At 36.6% G+C, this 17,679-nt stretch overlaps 1 protein-coding gene across 4 annotated transcripts in view; it reads left to right on the top strand.

Annotated features, from left to right (window-relative positions):
• LOC5579251 (kazrin) overlaps window positions 1-17,679 on the top strand; it is a 330,370-nt gene that overhangs the window by 226,981 nt on the left and 85,710 nt on the right. For all 4 annotated transcript variants that reach the window (XR_002499542.1, XM_021840643.1, XM_021840644.1 and 1 more), the window contains exon 13: window positions 7,752-7,863. Coding sequence is in view for 3 of the 4 variants with exons in the window: in XM_021840643.1 (XP_021696335.1) it covers window positions 7,752-7,863 (112 nt within the window). In the remaining variant the exon portion in view is untranslated. The remainder of the gene's footprint in view (window positions 1-7,751; window positions 7,864-17,679) is intronic.

Here is a 17,679-nt window from a genome sequence, read left to right as displayed (position 1 = left end):
AGAAAATTTTACGTTTGCTGCCAAATTTTCAGCGATGTATGTTTTTTTACTTTTAGAGATATATATTTATGAAAAAAAAAATCTTTCATTTTTATCGGCACCCACTGGAGGTAATGGATCAATACCCCGAACGTCACTACCCCGAATAAGCTACTACACCGAATAGTTCAGAATAGAACACAGCATTTTTTTGTAGGCAATAAAATAGGACTGAGATTGTTTTGTATCTATGGGTCTGTAATGTGGTAAGCAAAGGTGCGTTAAAACAGAGTTACATTTTCTCTTCTTTCATATATTAGTTGTTCTTTCGAAGATTCTACCCTATTACCCCGAATTCCATCACTCCGAATGCCATTCCCCCGAATTTACAATTATCTTGACATGATGATACAGTAATGACCCGATTTTGTCAGCCCCTGATTTTGTCTACCCCCGATTTTATCTACCCCCGATTATAGCACCCTTTTTGACCCGATTTTGGTTACCCCCGATTTAAGCATCCTTTTTTCCCGATTTTGTCAGCCTTAAATTTTATTATTTTAATCAGACTAAACATATCTATATTGCTAATATTGGGTGCATAAAGACCTTGGCCACGTCTATACAATCGTCTAAAGATCGAATTTTTGAAATTTGAAATTCTTAATAATTATCGAAGAAACTTATCAATGTTACCTTGGATTACGGTACATAGAAAATGGAGGTAAAAATGTAATGTTTATATTAACAAAATCATAAAACTAAGTCTTTAAGTTAAAATAACAGTCGAAAACTTCCCGATTTTAGCTCTTTCCCAATTTTGTCAATCCTAAATGCAGCATGGGGCTGACAAAATCGGAACATTACTGTATTATTGATGACAGTTTTTCACGATATTGGAATTCGGGGTAATGTCATTCGGGGTGATGGGTCGTTCGGGGTTTTGGAATTCGCGGTAATGGCGTTCGGGTTAATGGCATTCGGCGTAATGGGATTCTGGATCAGTCTTGGGAACTGTGACCACAATTCACCACAGTTCATCGATTCTGCCATTCAACCAAAACACAAAGCAGCAGCAGCATCAATACCATCAGGCGTTGCGCTGCCAACGGTTCACACACTGCTTGACTGATTTTGTCTCTGCACTATGACCGTTTTCGGGCAGCCATTTCAAGGTGAACGATTGAATAAAGTGTTAAATCATTCAATCGCTAATATTTCGCTAGTGTTTTCAACTAATTGAAATCTATTAGCTCTAACAGAAAGAGCACAATCATTCCGTTGCGATACATATAAACAAGTTCAATTTCATGCTGCCTTTATCGAGCAAAAATGCAAAACCCCGAAAATCGCAAAAATCGTGTCACCACTGTGCTCGAGTCATTTCGTATTCGGGGTTGAAAAACGTTAGGAAGAAGAAGATTACAGTATTGAAGAGCCGTGACATTTTTTGGCTTCGAACGGTCATGGTTTGCTTTGGATTTTGATGGTCGTGTAGAAAGAAGTAAATGTAGAGGCGGTAAATGTTTGCTCCAGTACTTTTCTCATCACTGTTCTGGATAATGGGGTAGAATCTCGAGTTAGGTGTACAAAAGCAAGCCAAGCTTTCTGATACTGTTAGCTCTAATGAAAAACAAACTATTTTTAATAAGTTATACTGCTGTAAAGATTATTGAAAAAATATTAAGCAGTTCTTTTTGATTCTACCCCATTACCCCGAATCCAATTACCCCGAATGACATTAACCCCAACGCCATTACTCTCTTATAGGGCTGCTCTCTTATAGGGCTGCCCAACAGCTGTTATCGGAAATCAGCAGAAGAATTTCATTTCTTTTCGACATTCAGCTAAAGAATTCCGCATACAAAAGCGATTTTTAGACGGCGATGGAAGCTTGTGACTTTATTGTGGTGTCGATGCTAGCACATGCTGCTACATTGCCTTTCTATACTATAGCCCAGCGCTTTTAGTCAAATTGGTCATCCAGATGGTTAGACGGCGACCATTGATTGCCGTTACTGTAAATAAAAAAAATGACGAGTCAATTAGGTAGCAGTGGCTTATGGATTTGATAAAATAGTGTTTTTGGGAATTTCATGGTTTTTTATTTCATAAGAAATTTTTCCTTCTTTTTAATATAAGTTGGTCTTTGAAGCATTGCTCTTATACATATTCAACCCGTAATGCAGTAATTTTTTGTTATATCTTATTGGTCGAAATTCGACAACACAATAATCCATCTCAATATATTATACTTTCGGGGTAATGGCGTTTGGGATAGTGACCTATTCGGGATAGTGCCGTTCGGGGTAATGTCATAGAGTCTCAACCGATATATTACATTCACAAAAATGGTTTTGACTACCCGATTAGTAATAAAACTGGCAGTGACATTGATTTGTAACATCAATTAGTAGAAAAAGAGTCCTTGTCACTTGTAAATGATGAGCGATAATTACTTTTTTTCAGACTCTGTGATTAATTTAATTGTAAATCGAAATAACCGATCCAAATAATGTGTAAACAATTAGATACAATCTAGACCCGTAGGAAGTTTAAAAAGTTTTCACACGTTACTGAATTATAATTATAATAAAAGCAACATATGATCCTCGTTTTCACCCCTCTCTCAAAAATGTTTCCACGAAATACGATTGACATCTCAGGTGAATCCTCAAGCATGCTTGCAAGCAACGACCTCCAATGCTAACTTAATGTCACGAAACAGTAGCGAGGGAAATACTCTTTTCCCACGATGATGAATATCTCGTTGACATCGTCAGCACCGCGGCGCACCGTTCCCGGTGTTCTTCTAGAACAGGGCTTCCCAACCGGTGGTCCACAGCAGTGGAATGCCGCTTGAATCGCGTGTTTGGTGCAGAACTGCAGACTACAGAGGTTCATATTACAAAAAGCTTCCATATCATCTTTACAATACACATGATAAAAATAGTGTTCAGTTCAAAATTCCGTCTTTTCAGTTCTGTTTTAAAGATGGTCCCAAGATAATGGACATATTTCGAAAAATGAATAAAAAACTTAAGTACAGAATTGTAAATACAAAATAATCAACTCGAAAAAGATATTAATGTTCAGTCTAGAATGGATTGCCAACTGGTGAGCTCGCTCCATACCTATGAACACACATTTTTATCGTGGCAAAGTTACGTTCGTGTAATTTTCAAACAAATTATGGAAGCTTCGTCACTACATGTGTCAACATAATCCGTTATTCATGTTCAATATAATTTTAATATACACATACCTTCTTCTTTTCGTCATCACTAAGAATAACATTTGAATAAATCGACATTATGAATGTTAAGGTCTATTTTTATCTTCTACCAATTTCTTGTCAACGCGAGAAAAAAAGGCAAAACTAGGTTTAAGTAAGAGTTGTATTTTTCCTCCTTATCCATTAGACCTATTAATATTTTCAGAAAATCTCTGGAAACTCCCCAATCAACCTATACTATGATTTTACATGTCGAAATGAACTTCTGGTCAAAATTTCAGTCCATTTGGAGTAAATTTAGGTGTGCTTCAAATCAATTATGTGTTTTGGGCTATTTTCAAGCTTTAAAAAATCATAACTATCGAAAGGAACACCACAACTTACCGGAAATATCTCTACATAGTAGTTTATCCAATTCTACGAACTTTTGTCGAACACAGTTTCATGATTGGAGCAAGTTTCAACATAGTTTGGTTGAGGTTTGTGTCTCGAGGTTCTTGAAAATCTCTATTTTCGGGGAGTGTTTTCTCTGAAAAGCATACCTGTAGGAAAATCTCAGATTTTAAATTTCCAGACATGATGGCTAGGCACATTTGAAAGTCAATCCCGTTCAAAGTTACCATTCATCCTACGAAAATAAATTGTAAAAAAATAGGTAATTATGAAGCACATTTGTAAATCCACTGTGAGTGAGCCATAAGCACCACCGTGAGCTTCAAAAAACATAAAAGTTGAACACGTTAGCACTGCCTTTTCTCGGTCGATGATGATGATTGTTTTCAAATCGTTCTAAATGGCCAGTGAAACGCGATCGAAACAATCATCAAATGTTTAATGAATTCTTGTTTTTATTTTATCATACAAAAGAGCATGTTCTTACAACAACTTTAGCAATTTTTCCAGCTCAAATAACGGCTATAACATATTTAAACTTTGATTTTAAAAATGGTTCTGAATTTGAACCTTGACACTTTTGATCATGTTTAACGTTCACTTTGTCGACAAAAATGCCACAGGGCTTTTAGTTTTAACACTGGGGTTGTTCTTATATGACATTTCGGAAGGGACACGGAAAACAAAATATACCCAAAAATTTGAGTTTAAAGCAAGGGGTGTGACAAAATCTCAAAAATCGTGACAAAATGTTTTTTGGACTCAAACCAATGAAAATAACATGTGTTTCTGCCCTAAACTTAAACGTTATGTACTAAAATTGGGACAGGGCTTTAGGACCCTATTGGAAAGAAAAAAAATGCTAACTTGTTCAATTCATTCATTTGTCGGTACATGTGTCATGGTACATCCATGGATCGCATCACCGACCAAAGGAGACTCCCAGATCTTTATCCTCCCTCTCTAATCAACACGCTTCCTGGGGTGATTATGGAGATGCAGAAGAACACCCATCTTCAGGGGTCCACGAGATGTTTGCAAAGCTTCAAAGATTGCCACGGTTCCAGAAGAAAAGTTGGGAACCACTGATCTAGAATCTCTAGATCTAGATGACACGACCGACCTCCGAGAGGATGAACGACAACAATGATGATGACGACGGACGACGGTGACGCTAACGACAGCTATGATGGTGATTATGAGGGTGAGAAAAACGCCACTCCAGAGGACCGCGGTCACAACCACCGGTATCGCAATGCTCTGTACCGAAAATCTGCCGTAGGGTGACGGAAAAATCGAAAAAGCAAAAAGCACAATGTTGGGATAAGGTAGAAAGACCAGTTTTGGCTAGGGTAAGAGAAAATATTTTTGAAACTAATATCGAAAACCCTACATGTACGCCAAATGAAAGCTTTCAATCCATATTATACATGAAAAATATCGAAACTGAGCCGAAACCTTATTTTAACATTGAAAATCGCCTTGATCAATATAGGTCGCCATAACCAGATTAAGCCACTTTCTGAACTTCGGTTCCATAATTGGTCAATCACATAGGTTTCCTATGAAAACGGCCAAATTAGCTCAAACGTATGAATATAGCTCTAACGTATAAATGTTGTCTACTGAACATGCTAATTTTCTGTGTAAAACTACGTATAATCTACTAAGGCACTAGGAGCAAAACCGGTGCTCCTACCCTGTATATGCCACGCTCAAAGTTTATCGACATCAAATTTTCAGCTCGGTAAATGAATTTGCTTTTGACTTGGCGTCCCGGTGGGTGGTTAGCGCGCGGTTTGCCTTTTAGTCAAAGTCCTTGCTGCGGAGTCTGAAAGACTGAGACGATCTGAGAAGAGATGGTCTTTTGTTCTGCTGCTTCGTCAAATAGTTGAATGGCAGCATCGCTTCAGATAATGGAATTTGCGGACCGATCGATGGAACGGGAGATTTCTAAAATTACTTATCTTTGCCGATAGTAACGCCAAATGTGGTTGAGTGGTGGCTTAAGTAATTGCCGATTGATTTGGACGAGCTAAATCATATTAACTTGATGGAAAATTCGTTATCAAGCTTGTAGAAACTTTACTCTTGAAAATCAATTAACCGCACTTCAAGAAGTCACCTAGCAGTGATATTAAACCTGAAGAGAATGCTTCAATAACGAATACCCGGAAATTATTTGCCCTTTGCTCTGTCACAGTTGGAATGTAATGCCATGAACAAGGTGTATTCGGTACTTTTACTTCTTTGACATCTCTCAACTGATATCGATTTGTTGTAAGGTTTTAACGGACAAGACTAACACGTGTAAAATGTACAAATTGAAATTGATACTGCGAAAATAAAACACGTGTTGGGATCGAACTCACGACTCCCTATATCCCTGTTCCAAGGCTAATCATTTATAGATGCCCAAATTCAAGCCTTTTTTTTATTGAATACTAATGGTTCCTGCAAACTTCGTTTTGTCATCAAGTAGACTGTTGGGAAGCGTAATGAAATCTTTTATACATAATGACAGATTAGTTTCTCCCGTTTTTTTTTTTTTTCAACTATTTCAGAGAATTTCCTACATTTTTCCTTGACGTAATCACGTTGGAGCCCTGAACGTATGCAAAACTGAAAGAATTTTGCAAATCTCTTGACCCGATCTCAAGCCAACACGTGAGCACAAATCTCACAGGATCTTCAAATTATTAAAAATAATGGGCAACCTTGCGTGAAATTCCTTGGAATTATCGTAATTCGAGTTATTTTCGGAAAAGTTCCCAGGAAAAATCCCGCACAATCTCCACAAGAATCTTTATAAATATATATGAAGATATCGCTAGTATTTTACCAAATCGTTGAACACTATAAAGATTTCTAAAGCAATTTTTTTAAATATCAAATATTTTATAACAAAAATACGGAAGATACTCTTAATCTCAAACAGTCTCAAGAAGCCCCAAATATTATTATTTTATTGAGATTCATAATAACTGAAAATAATTATTGAAATTGTCTCTAAAAATTGAATGATCAATTCAATAAGTCGGAGGAATTGCCATTTGAATAAAAAAAAATGCATTACCATTTTATTCTAGTAGCAAAGTTAAATAACTATATTTAGTAATAACGGTTTTGTGTTACTCCTCATTCTACCAAATAAATAACAAGTCAAGCTACCAATAACAAAATTTTCAATTGCTTAGCTCGGATTGCACAATACAGTTAGAATAATTTTGTAATCTCGGAACCATCACAAGTTTTTCAATATTTTGACAGTGTTAAAAACAGCAATCGAAGATATTCCGTTTTTTTCAACAAACATATTTGATTAGAGCATAGATTTAATTCCCACGAAATCTTCCTTATAACAAACATCGCTTCATTCGAAAAAAAAAAAAAACATCATGTTCATTCAATTCATATTCGCTTATCTCATCTCTAGGTACCAACATTGCACAGCATGAGTTCGGCAATCAATTGATTGATCCAGTTATCCGCAACCCGCTTGTCTTTCGAACTTGGCTAATTCTCTAACTCGCTTCGTTGTCTCTTGCCGCCCTTGTTTTCCCTATGTCAAAATGCAAACAAGAAAAGTTTCCCATTCATCGAATAACTTTACCTGCACACCCACCCTCACTTTGCTGTAGCCACGTGTCATGTTATTTTTCTCCATTCTAGCATTTCCGCATTTTCAATCCATCCGTTCCGTTTCTCTAGTTTTTAATTTTCATACCTTTTTTCAATATATATTTTTTGATTGATGTACGTTTTTTCCATGTCTGCTTTTTTCTCTCATTTCAAACGAATAAAAAAATATGTACAAACCTCTTGCCCAACCGCCGATCTCCTCGCCCAACCAAACCAAAAAAAAAACAAACAACTGAACACACATACGATAAACACGAACCTGGCGTGGAATTGACGACGGCTTGGGAATCTCCTTCCAACGAAAATGTTTTGTGTGTGTGTTGTGCTACCAACATGAACGGATCCAAACACTTTGATGTTGCATTGAAACACCAACAACAACAACGATGTCACCAACTTGGGATTCATTTGATCCATTGAAACCACACATCCAAAACCTAATTACTGACACAAACAACAACAACAACAACAACAACAACAACTACATCACAAACACCAACAGAGCCACACTGGGCCAGGGGATAAGAACCGGCGGCGGCACCGTGGTCCCCATCGCTAGCGGAATCGGAATGATGCCAATGTCCGGAGATCGTCGCAATACCGGCAGCTTGCGGGTAAGTAGCTTTCACCGTCTCTTGTTATAGTATAGTAGCTTGGTAGTTGTTCTTTCTTCATTTCCTCTTTGTGCCTTGTTTCGCCCCAAGGTCGATCGGTTTGGAAATTCACAACGAACAGCGGTATGCATGCGTCTAGTGTGCATCATAAATCGAATCACTCGGTTGCAGCCTCCACAGCTCTGGTTGGGGTGCACCGAGGTTAAGGTGGTGGCTGGCTGTGACGTGATTTGTGTGCCAACATGGTACCCATCTAGCATACACACGGTGCTCCTTTCTACGTAATTATCGAAAAAATGGCTATCAGAACTAAGACTAACATAAACTTACTAGTTTGCACAGCTATCCTACAATGCAAAAATTGATACTTTACGTGTTTTGATACTGAACAGCAACGTTATCAACGATTTTAACGGTTACATCTCTAGAAGGGCGTAACTGAAAATTTCGTACATTTTTTAAATCGATCCAAAGATGTAAACAACAAAATGTTTTGATGACTTTTTTATGTCAACGGTAAATGAAGCACCGTGTATGCACACTCGTTCGCCTCAGCCCCCAATGATCACTCCATGTGCTCGGGAAAGTGAATTAAAAACAGCGCCCCAAACTAACTCTCCCAACAGTTTCCGGTGGAAAGTCTGCATGTACTTTCCTATTCCTTTCCGAAAACACGGCAAAATTTACCTGTTATTTATTCACAATGTTGCCTTTTCTAGTGCTTTATTCGTACATGTACCCTTCGGTGTGTATCTGCTCCTGCTGTACGTTCGCCGCTTTATATCCTCGTTTGAAATAAAAAAAAATCATCCACGTTAGTTCCCTCCTTTGCTATAAAATCCTGTAGTTTGCTACAGCAGCAGCTTCACTGCCGCATTTAATATCCAAATCAGAGGAGGAGGTGACCTCCAAGCAATCACGTTTCTACATACAGGGCTGGTAGCAGGTCTCTTTGGAGAGACGTGGTCACTATTTTAACGCAAGCCTCTTAAAAGTCACTTCTTAATGAAAGATCTCAGAAGTCTCTTTTTCAACAAAATGATTTCTAAAGTAAAACATTTTGAAAATTCTCTACAGATTCCTATTAGATTGTTTCATAGTTACTTCGGAAATTCCGTCCGGTGGTGATTTTCTAATCTCAAATCTACCTAATCAACGAATAGAAATTTTTAAATTTTGTCAGCTGGAGGCCATGAATTCAACCCCAGGTCCACACCTTTCCTCGTAATTTGTAGACTCTTAATCTATCACAGTTGAACCATAGTACCAAAGACAGATAAAAAAACGTATCCCTACGCTTCCATTCTTTCATCATTATAGCACGTCTTTCTTTACGCCTGAAACATTAGGCAGCCTGCTAACCAAAAGCAAGCCATTCTGCCACCCTTACACCTTTCCGCATAAATACCGGACCGTGTTTTGCTTATCAGTCTGGTTTGGCGCCTTCCTGACCTTAAGAACACACATAAGCATAACACTCTTAATTAGTATTAGCCAGAATTTCATTAAGTTTTACCCACGCGATAAAAAGTCGCATTTTTTCCGAGTCTAATCCTTAAACTGACGTAGATTCAGGGGTATGTCCGGTCTGATGTGGGCCAGTTTTAAGTACAACATTAATTCCTCCACTTTCTGCAACCTAACACGCCATTGTTGCCTAAAAATAGAAGATCACCAGCACTTATATACTGTCCTCTGTGTAAGTGCTGCTCTGGCGAATATTGAGTAGCAACCACGGGCAGCCAATCAACCTCAAGCTCCTTCAGCAACAAATTTACATTTAATGAATAGAGAATACCAAATGTTCTAATGATCACAAAATTGCAGTTTTTAGATTCTTTGAACAAGACTTGTTGTGAACAACAACTTAAAGTGAACAACAAAAGTGGGCTTACCACTCGTCTGTGAAACCTTCCTAGCTTCCCCGAAGATAAACTTTACAGATCTTCGAAGGAAAGCTTTATAGATTCTGCAGAGATTTATTCATCAATACACTTAGATATTTCTTCAAGATTACTCCAATAGTTCTCCCAGGAATTCGCCCTGAAATTCCTCTAGTGGTTTCCAAAGGGAAGTTTTGATGGATCTCCATAATTTGTCCAAAGTTTTCTCCAGTAATCTAAGGTACAGTAAACCGCAGGGATTACTCTAAAAATCCACTCAGTGATTCTGTCTTTCGAAGAAATCTTCTAAACACTTATACCTACAGTGTTTTCTACTGGGAAATGCATAATAGTTTATTATATGATAAAAGGATTTTGTTCCAACAAATCCTTGAAGAATTCCTCGAGTAACTTGTATGGTCATTTTTACAGCTATTTTTCGGTCATTTTCATACGGATTTTTCTAAAACTTGCTCCTGAGATTACTCCTCAGATTATCCCGCGAAATCTATTTGGAACTCTTCCATGAATTAAAAAAAAAGAACAAGTGATTCCTCATGAAATTTCTACATGTATTTCCTCCAGAGCTTTTTTTAAATATCTCTCCAGTATTTTTTTCAATGGCTGTTCATTATTCATTTATTCATGAAAAAAGAATTATTGAGTATTTTATACCAGAAAACGATAATGTATTATTGCTGTAAGTTCTCCAACCGGTTTTACATATACGTTATACAAAATTCCGTAGGCGTTCTTCGTGAATTGTTTTAGAAAATTCATAAAATGCAGAATAGGGTTCGTTTGGTAATTTTTCGAATCATTATTCAAGGAATGATTCTCCGATCTGAGACTTTCCTCGAGGTCTGATAGTTCCATAAAAAATACTTACTTGCTGGAGTTCTATTCTGCAACATTTCATCATGTGATCATTTAAGGAATTCCTTTAGGAAAAGCTCCCAGATCGGATCCCGGATGGCCAATAAAATTTCGTTGATAATTCCCTGCACAATCCTGAGAGAATGTGCTGAAAAATGTCTTAAAGAATCATGGGCAATCTCGGAAAAAATTCATGAACTTATCCAGTTATCCCCAAAGAAATGTCTTGTTGAAACTTTAACCCTTAAAAGCCCGAGACCTTGAATTTTCAAAATAGTCACAAATCAAAGAGCAGTAGATAAATTAACTTTTAATAAACTTTGAAGTAAAAAATATCTTCAAGCTTCACTACCTCAAGATCCTTATCAGCTAGAAAATTGGTGTCTTCGGCAAAGATATTCAGCAGATTGATCTGCAGGTGAAAAATCTCATTGACAAATCATCTGCTAGGTGGATACCTTGAGGTACAGAAGGTTGAAAATTTATTTCTACTAGCGCCACCTGGCGGATGAATTCTCAATCAGATTTTTTACCGCCAGATAGTCCTTGATCTGCTGAATAATGCCGAAGGCACCAACCTTCTAGCTCATTTGGATGTCGAGGTATCCGTTTGAGGCCAATGGAGGACCCCTCGTGTCCACGTTTTATCCGTTACCTAGAAAAGAGAGAGGGGTTAGAGTGGAAGTCTCATCCAAGAACTGTAAGACCAACTAACCGCATTTACCTTAAAAATTATTTTAAGTTTAATGCTCTACTGGTCTCCGAATCGTAGGCAGTTAAAAATTAAAGGTTCGTCCCGAGAATTAAAGGGTTAAAGAAATTCTGAACGAAAATTTACAATCTTAAAAATTTACAGTTAGAAAAATTTGGAGTAATTTCTAGAAATATCCGTAGAAAAATTCCTAGTTCAATTCATGAAGAACTTCATAACTGACATCTACGAGGAAATCCTAGGATAAATGACGGGAAAGCTAAAAACATCCTTGTGAAATTTATGAATGAATTTTTAGATGAATTCCTGAACGAATCTATGCAGCAATTCATAAATAAAAATTCTGAAGGATTTTTGCTTAGAAAAATTCTTTAAGGTATTCTGAACGACAAGCTTAGAGAAATTTCTAGGGAAGTCGTGAAAAGAACTTTGGATTAATTCGGATGTTGAAATTTGTGGAGAAAATCATGGGACATGCATAACGTAATGTTTGGAGAAATTTCACTAGGAATCATCAAAAAGAAGTTGTAAATATCTTCTAAAAGGTACCTGGTTGGTTTTGTGAGGTATTATTATTTGATTTTAGTAGTATTTCATAATCACTGTTTGGATACTTTGCAGTATAAGGTTAGTCTCTTTAATCATACATGAAGTCGAACAGGATCCCAATTTCAAACACTCAGTCGCTACCAGCCCTGTCTGAGCATAAAGCTGTAGTTATCGATTTATATGCACTAGGCATAAGGATGTTTGCTACACGAAGAATTTCCCTGATGAATTGAAGAAGTTTCAGGGTTACATAATAATATTTTGCAACAAATGCTGCAGGAAAGTAACGCATATAAAAATCCTTGAAAATCAAATTCAATGATTCGATTTACGAGATTCAATTTGCGTTATTTTGGACAACTGTTCCGCACTACGAAGTCCAAAAACTGTGATTTAATACATATTTCAATAACTTTCAAAATCGAAAAAATATATGTAACGTTGAAAATTTACTTCATTTTACAACGACAAACATCCTTATACCTCAAACAATTATTCCTGCGCTGTTTGGTCACCAAACCAAACAACCAGTGTCCACAGTTTGTTTTAACACAAAACACATATTGCAACATATGTAGATGTGTTTGAGCTGCCAAATAGTTTTCAGCCAAACATTGGTCTGCCTGGACGATGATGCGTCAAAACGGGGAAATGGTTGCGTTTGTCGGTTTTATTTTTTCCTATAACTGCATGCTTCAATGCGTTGTTACATTGCAACATTTGATCCTTCCCTTTCACATCATCATATTGCTTTTCCAAGAGTTACATAAAATATGTACCTATTGCAAATAATTACACAACGTTGATAACCGGAAGTTTTCTGTGAGGTTCCGCTTCGTTCGTTTAGACAGTGCCGGAAATTGGACTATCTAAATACACATTAGTGAAACTGTGAAATGAGATAATGTTTGAATAGAGATACAGTTTTTTCAACAAATCGACACTCCACAACAAACAAATTGGCCAGTTAACCAGATCTTAACGTAAAACTTAATATCTTTAACCAGTTCGACATGGATAATATCCATTGGATATGGCTAGAGGACAGATTTATGACCGGTAATGATCCGAACCCGTTTTCGAGTCCCCGAAGGAAGTAGCCAAATATGAAAATGAACAAAGCATTTTCCATCTGGTAAACTGCCTTTTTCAGAATCAGTACATGTAAGAAGCGATATGTAACGCATCTTCCAGGTAGCACTCTGTTATCAATCCAGAGTTCTACCGAAACCTTGTTCCCGACCCATCGCTCAGTCCTTTCTAACCACGGTTCAGATGCGGACGGTACTTAACACTTTAGCAGAGCTTATTAGTGTGGTCGTTTTTCATAATTTCATTGTTGCACCGCCCTGCTCGCCACACATTATTCTCATCTCAGTGCTCATAAATTTCAGTTACCCATGCTATCGATTGCAATTTAAACGACCGCCAACTTCCGTTCTCGAGCTACGTCCTTTGCCTTTTGGTCGTCCGGGAAGTACGGTCAGGGCCACTACTGTTGCACTAGCATCCCGAGCAGAATCGAATTTCAAAATTTTATCTAAATGATTTCAAATGTTGTCTTTTTTAAAATATGGATAATCTATTTTCTGGATCTAAATCTAATTTTATAATTTGATTTCATTTTTATATTTCTTGATCTAAATTGAAATCAGTTAGTTTTAATTCCTAGCTCGGGATCGCTTCGTCATTATTGCGCCATCGTCATCATCGTAGCGCTAGCGAACGTCGTTTATCAAAAGCCGAAGACCTTGTGCAATTGTGCATCTGCTGAGGTTTCATAATAACTATTGAAGATTCTTTTTTTTTCGTTCGCTTCTTGACTTATAGAAAGAACGTTTTAGGAATGAAAGCACCAGAATCTGAACTTTGTTGGAACGAAAGGCGATGGAACGGTGCCACTTTCGAGTGCAATGAGAAGATCGCTTCTCGATGCCAAGCACGCTTACCGCCATATTCTTCAACGGGAACAATCGCCAAAGATTTTTATTGTCCTACTCTGTGCTGTTTGGGGTGTGTGGCTTTTCCATTTATTTCCGACCGACCGTTCGGTGTCTTATCGTGAAGTTGAACCATAAATACACCATTTAGGGAGAAAGCATACCCTTCCATCGATAACATTTTTTTGCCCATTGTTTCGAGAGGACCGACACCAAACAATATCGGTTTGCTTCAGCTTACCAGGTCTTGTGAATTGACACGAAAAGAGTGCTATTTCGGTGGACCAATATGTTTGTTTATTGGGCTCATTGGTGTCCGGCCATTTGGCCGAATGCCGTTTGGCCGAACGCCATTTGGCCGAATGCTATTTGGCCGTTTAGCCGAATGCCGTTTGACCGAATTACGAACAAAAAATATCAAATTACTACAACGCTTATGTGTAAGATTCTTAGGTGTTGCCCAATAATGAATCAGCTAACTAATTGACTTTAATTATGTGACGGGACGTCATGTTTGTCACTATATAAGTGCTCCAAGAGAATGATAAAATTGACCCGTTAATTTAGGACGAAGTTGTGAACTTCACTCATTGCATCAAGATTCAATGCTCATGGTTGTTTCATCTGGGGCTACCAACGGTATGATAGGGTTCATGTTTTTTTTTATGATTTCATTAGAAGTTTTTCCTTCTTTTAAGCATAGGCTATTCTTTCGAGTTATACTGATTTCGTTACTGTTGGCAACAATTCAGCTTATATGTTAATAGGGAATTTTACCAAATCATCGGCAGTTATTTGTAGTTATACTAATATAAAAGTTGTTTGCATAGCACTTGCTTAAATTTTCATAAGAGTTTTTTCCTTCTTTTGATCATAGGCTCTTCTTTCTGTTTCTCCTCCAATACAGTAAAGACCCGATTTTGTCAGCCCCTTTCTCAAAACTTTTTTAAGCTCTACTTCAAAAATAAAACAAGTTATCATAATTCTTTCTTCACTATTTTATGCATATTTATAATAACTTTGGCTGAGTTAGATAAGATTTGGAGAAAATTTAAAATTCAAACCGTGGGAGCAAAAAGCTCTCCGCAAAAAGGGGCTGACAAAATCGGGTCATTACTGTATTAAGATTGCAACGTTTGAACTGACAAGGGAAGGTCACGATGGTGTTACACGGGGTTTTCAACCGGACTATTTTTTTTAGATTCTACATGTCGAAATATGAAAAACCCCAAAGCCTTTCGGGTGATGGACCAGTGGTGTAGCCAGGAGAGGCTCTGAAAGAATCGATTTTGTACGAATATAATATTATTGAGTCAATTGAAAATTTGTCAAAAAGATTTTTTCAGTATTTAATACGATAGTAATGAACGAAATTGTCATTAATGTAGGTTTGTAATGTATATTTATGCCATTGGCGTAACTAACATGGAATATGGACACCAAAACCGATTTGGTTTTATTAGAAAAGTATACCAACAAGAAATCCATCGTGATTGCGCATATGGCATAGAAAAAATACATTTTAATCATACATTATTGTCAATTCTGTTCTCTACCATCACAAGAATACCAAAAACATATTTTTGCCAATTTTCCAATAAGCCTAATAATATAATATACTTACAAAATTGCCCCTTTTAGAGCCCCTCCTGGCTACACCACTGGTCCAACACCCGAAAGGCTTTGGGGTTTTTCATATATCGACATGTAGAATCTAACAAAAATAGTCCGGTTGAAAACCCCGTGTAACACCATCGTGACCTTCCCTTGTGAGCTCTCTGCACCATTGCGTGTAGCAGTAAACCGATTGACTCGGTGAACAATTACGTGGAAAAAGCTCACAGTTTCTTCTTTGTGAAAAGAAGAAGCCAAAATTTGTGGTTACTAGAATTATTAAATAATTTTCTTAATACGATTCGAGGGATCAAAGCAATCCAGTGCAGCAGGACTAATAATTCGTGAACCGTTTCATTTACTGTCAAAAGCTGACTACAAACATAATGCTGGCAGCTGTAACCACTAGCAGAGAAGTGAATATTTGCTTACGTTAAGGATGTTCTTTATTCAGCACTGAAAATTCATTTGTATCGTGTTCTTCAACATTTTTTAAATTTCATTTCGCATGTTATTGAACTGTTAAGGTTTTTTTTTTTGAAATATCTCATCATAATAGGCTGTTTTCTATCACGTCAATCTGTTATGCAATGGCCTAGTTTCCTGCACTGAAATTAACAGTGCCGTAAAAGTCATTACTTACGCAACTGAAATCAGTAGCGTAATGTGTATTACACAACGCCTTTTCATTACGCAACTGTTTTCAGTTACCTAATGAATCATTACACAAAAAATTTCAGAAATTGTAAAACAATGGTGAATGCATCTCGATATGACCGTCAAGTGGTCTTGCAAAAAATGTTGTACGCAACTCGTTGCTGAACTAGATTTTCACAGCACTCGTAGTAATTATCCAACTCGGTAAGTATCTTTGGATAAATGTAAATATCATCATTCCGGAACTTGTTGCGTAAACTACAATTATATGTTAACTTCTTTGTTATTTCAAAGCATTTCGAGTTATTTTTACATTACGTTTTGCTCGTAAAAATTAATTTGATCTAAGTTTAGATGATGCTACTTAAGAATTCCATAAGAGAAATGTTTATGAACATTCCACACATTATCCATCCATGTTTTTTTTTAATATAAATGTGAATTATAAATACCACTATTTACTCAATTAACGGTTGCTGAATCTATCGCCGTTTTTTTTTAAATCATAGTACGTCTAATTTTTGAGATATTGACTGTAGAAAATGCAAAATTTGATCATTTCAACCAACTTGCATGCAAGTTTGCCAACTTGTACGGCAATTTATTTGCTTAATTTGCCACACCATGCAAACTTCATGTGTAAAGCAATAATAATCAACGAAGTTTGAAATATTTTCGATGATAAAAAGTTATTTTTTGACGATTCAGAAAAGTATTGTATTTTGCCATATAAGTGATACGAAAAATTTTGTATGATGACTGCAAGCATGTTGAAAAAATCTATTGAATCCAAATTTTATTGTGCAATTTTAACTAAATTATAATGAAAGTTTAAGTTTCGCAAGCTTGGCGGATTAGATCACAAAAAAAGTTTGATAAATCATACTTTAAATCTCATGTAAACATCAATGAAATCAGTGTTTTACATAACTGTGGCGACCTGTAGCTAAGCATTGTGACGTGCTAGAAAATGTTTGAGAACGGCATCAGATTCAGCGGCTCAAAATATATCAGAGACACATAATTTGATTCTTGAGACACGCAAAAATGTCATTTTTGTTACGCTGTGTAATATATAGAAAAGTTATCTGAACTCAAATGGGGTAGATCCAATTGAACACTGTTCACAGTTACTGTTCTTAATGCTAGGGTTTCTTAAATGTCTTGCGATGATCGTTTAATCTAAGTTTTAGGAAACAAACTTAGGATTTATAAAACATCATACTTTTAGAACCATAATAAATTTATGTATCCACTTGAAAAACTAAAATTTATAATGTAATTATATAATGTAATAATATAATTCAAAAGAATTATACTGCATAAAGCCAAAAGTTTATTGGCAGGGACCTTACATTTGTGCGATTAAACTTATTTTTATCGTGTACTTGAGCAAAAAAAACAAATATTTTCGTTAATGGATATGAGTACTGACGTTTCTTCATACAAATTCGGAATGCAAACATTGAATGACATCCATGCCATCTTCACCGACAATGCAAAAGTTCTTCGAGACCTCTGATGATTTGAATAAATCAACTATCAGGAGCAAGTCCAAACATTTAATACCAGTAAAATTTTTCAA

The sequence above is a fragment of the Aedes aegypti genome, chromosome 2 (assembly GCF_002204515.2).
Source record: "Aedes aegypti strain LVP_AGWG chromosome 2, AaegL5.0 Primary Assembly, whole genome shotgun sequence".
Lineage (NCBI taxonomy): Eukaryota > Metazoa > Arthropoda > Insecta > Diptera > Culicidae > Aedes > Aedes aegypti.
Note: the sequence above shows the minus strand (reverse complement) of the source record. Positions and strands in the feature narration are given on the sequence as shown.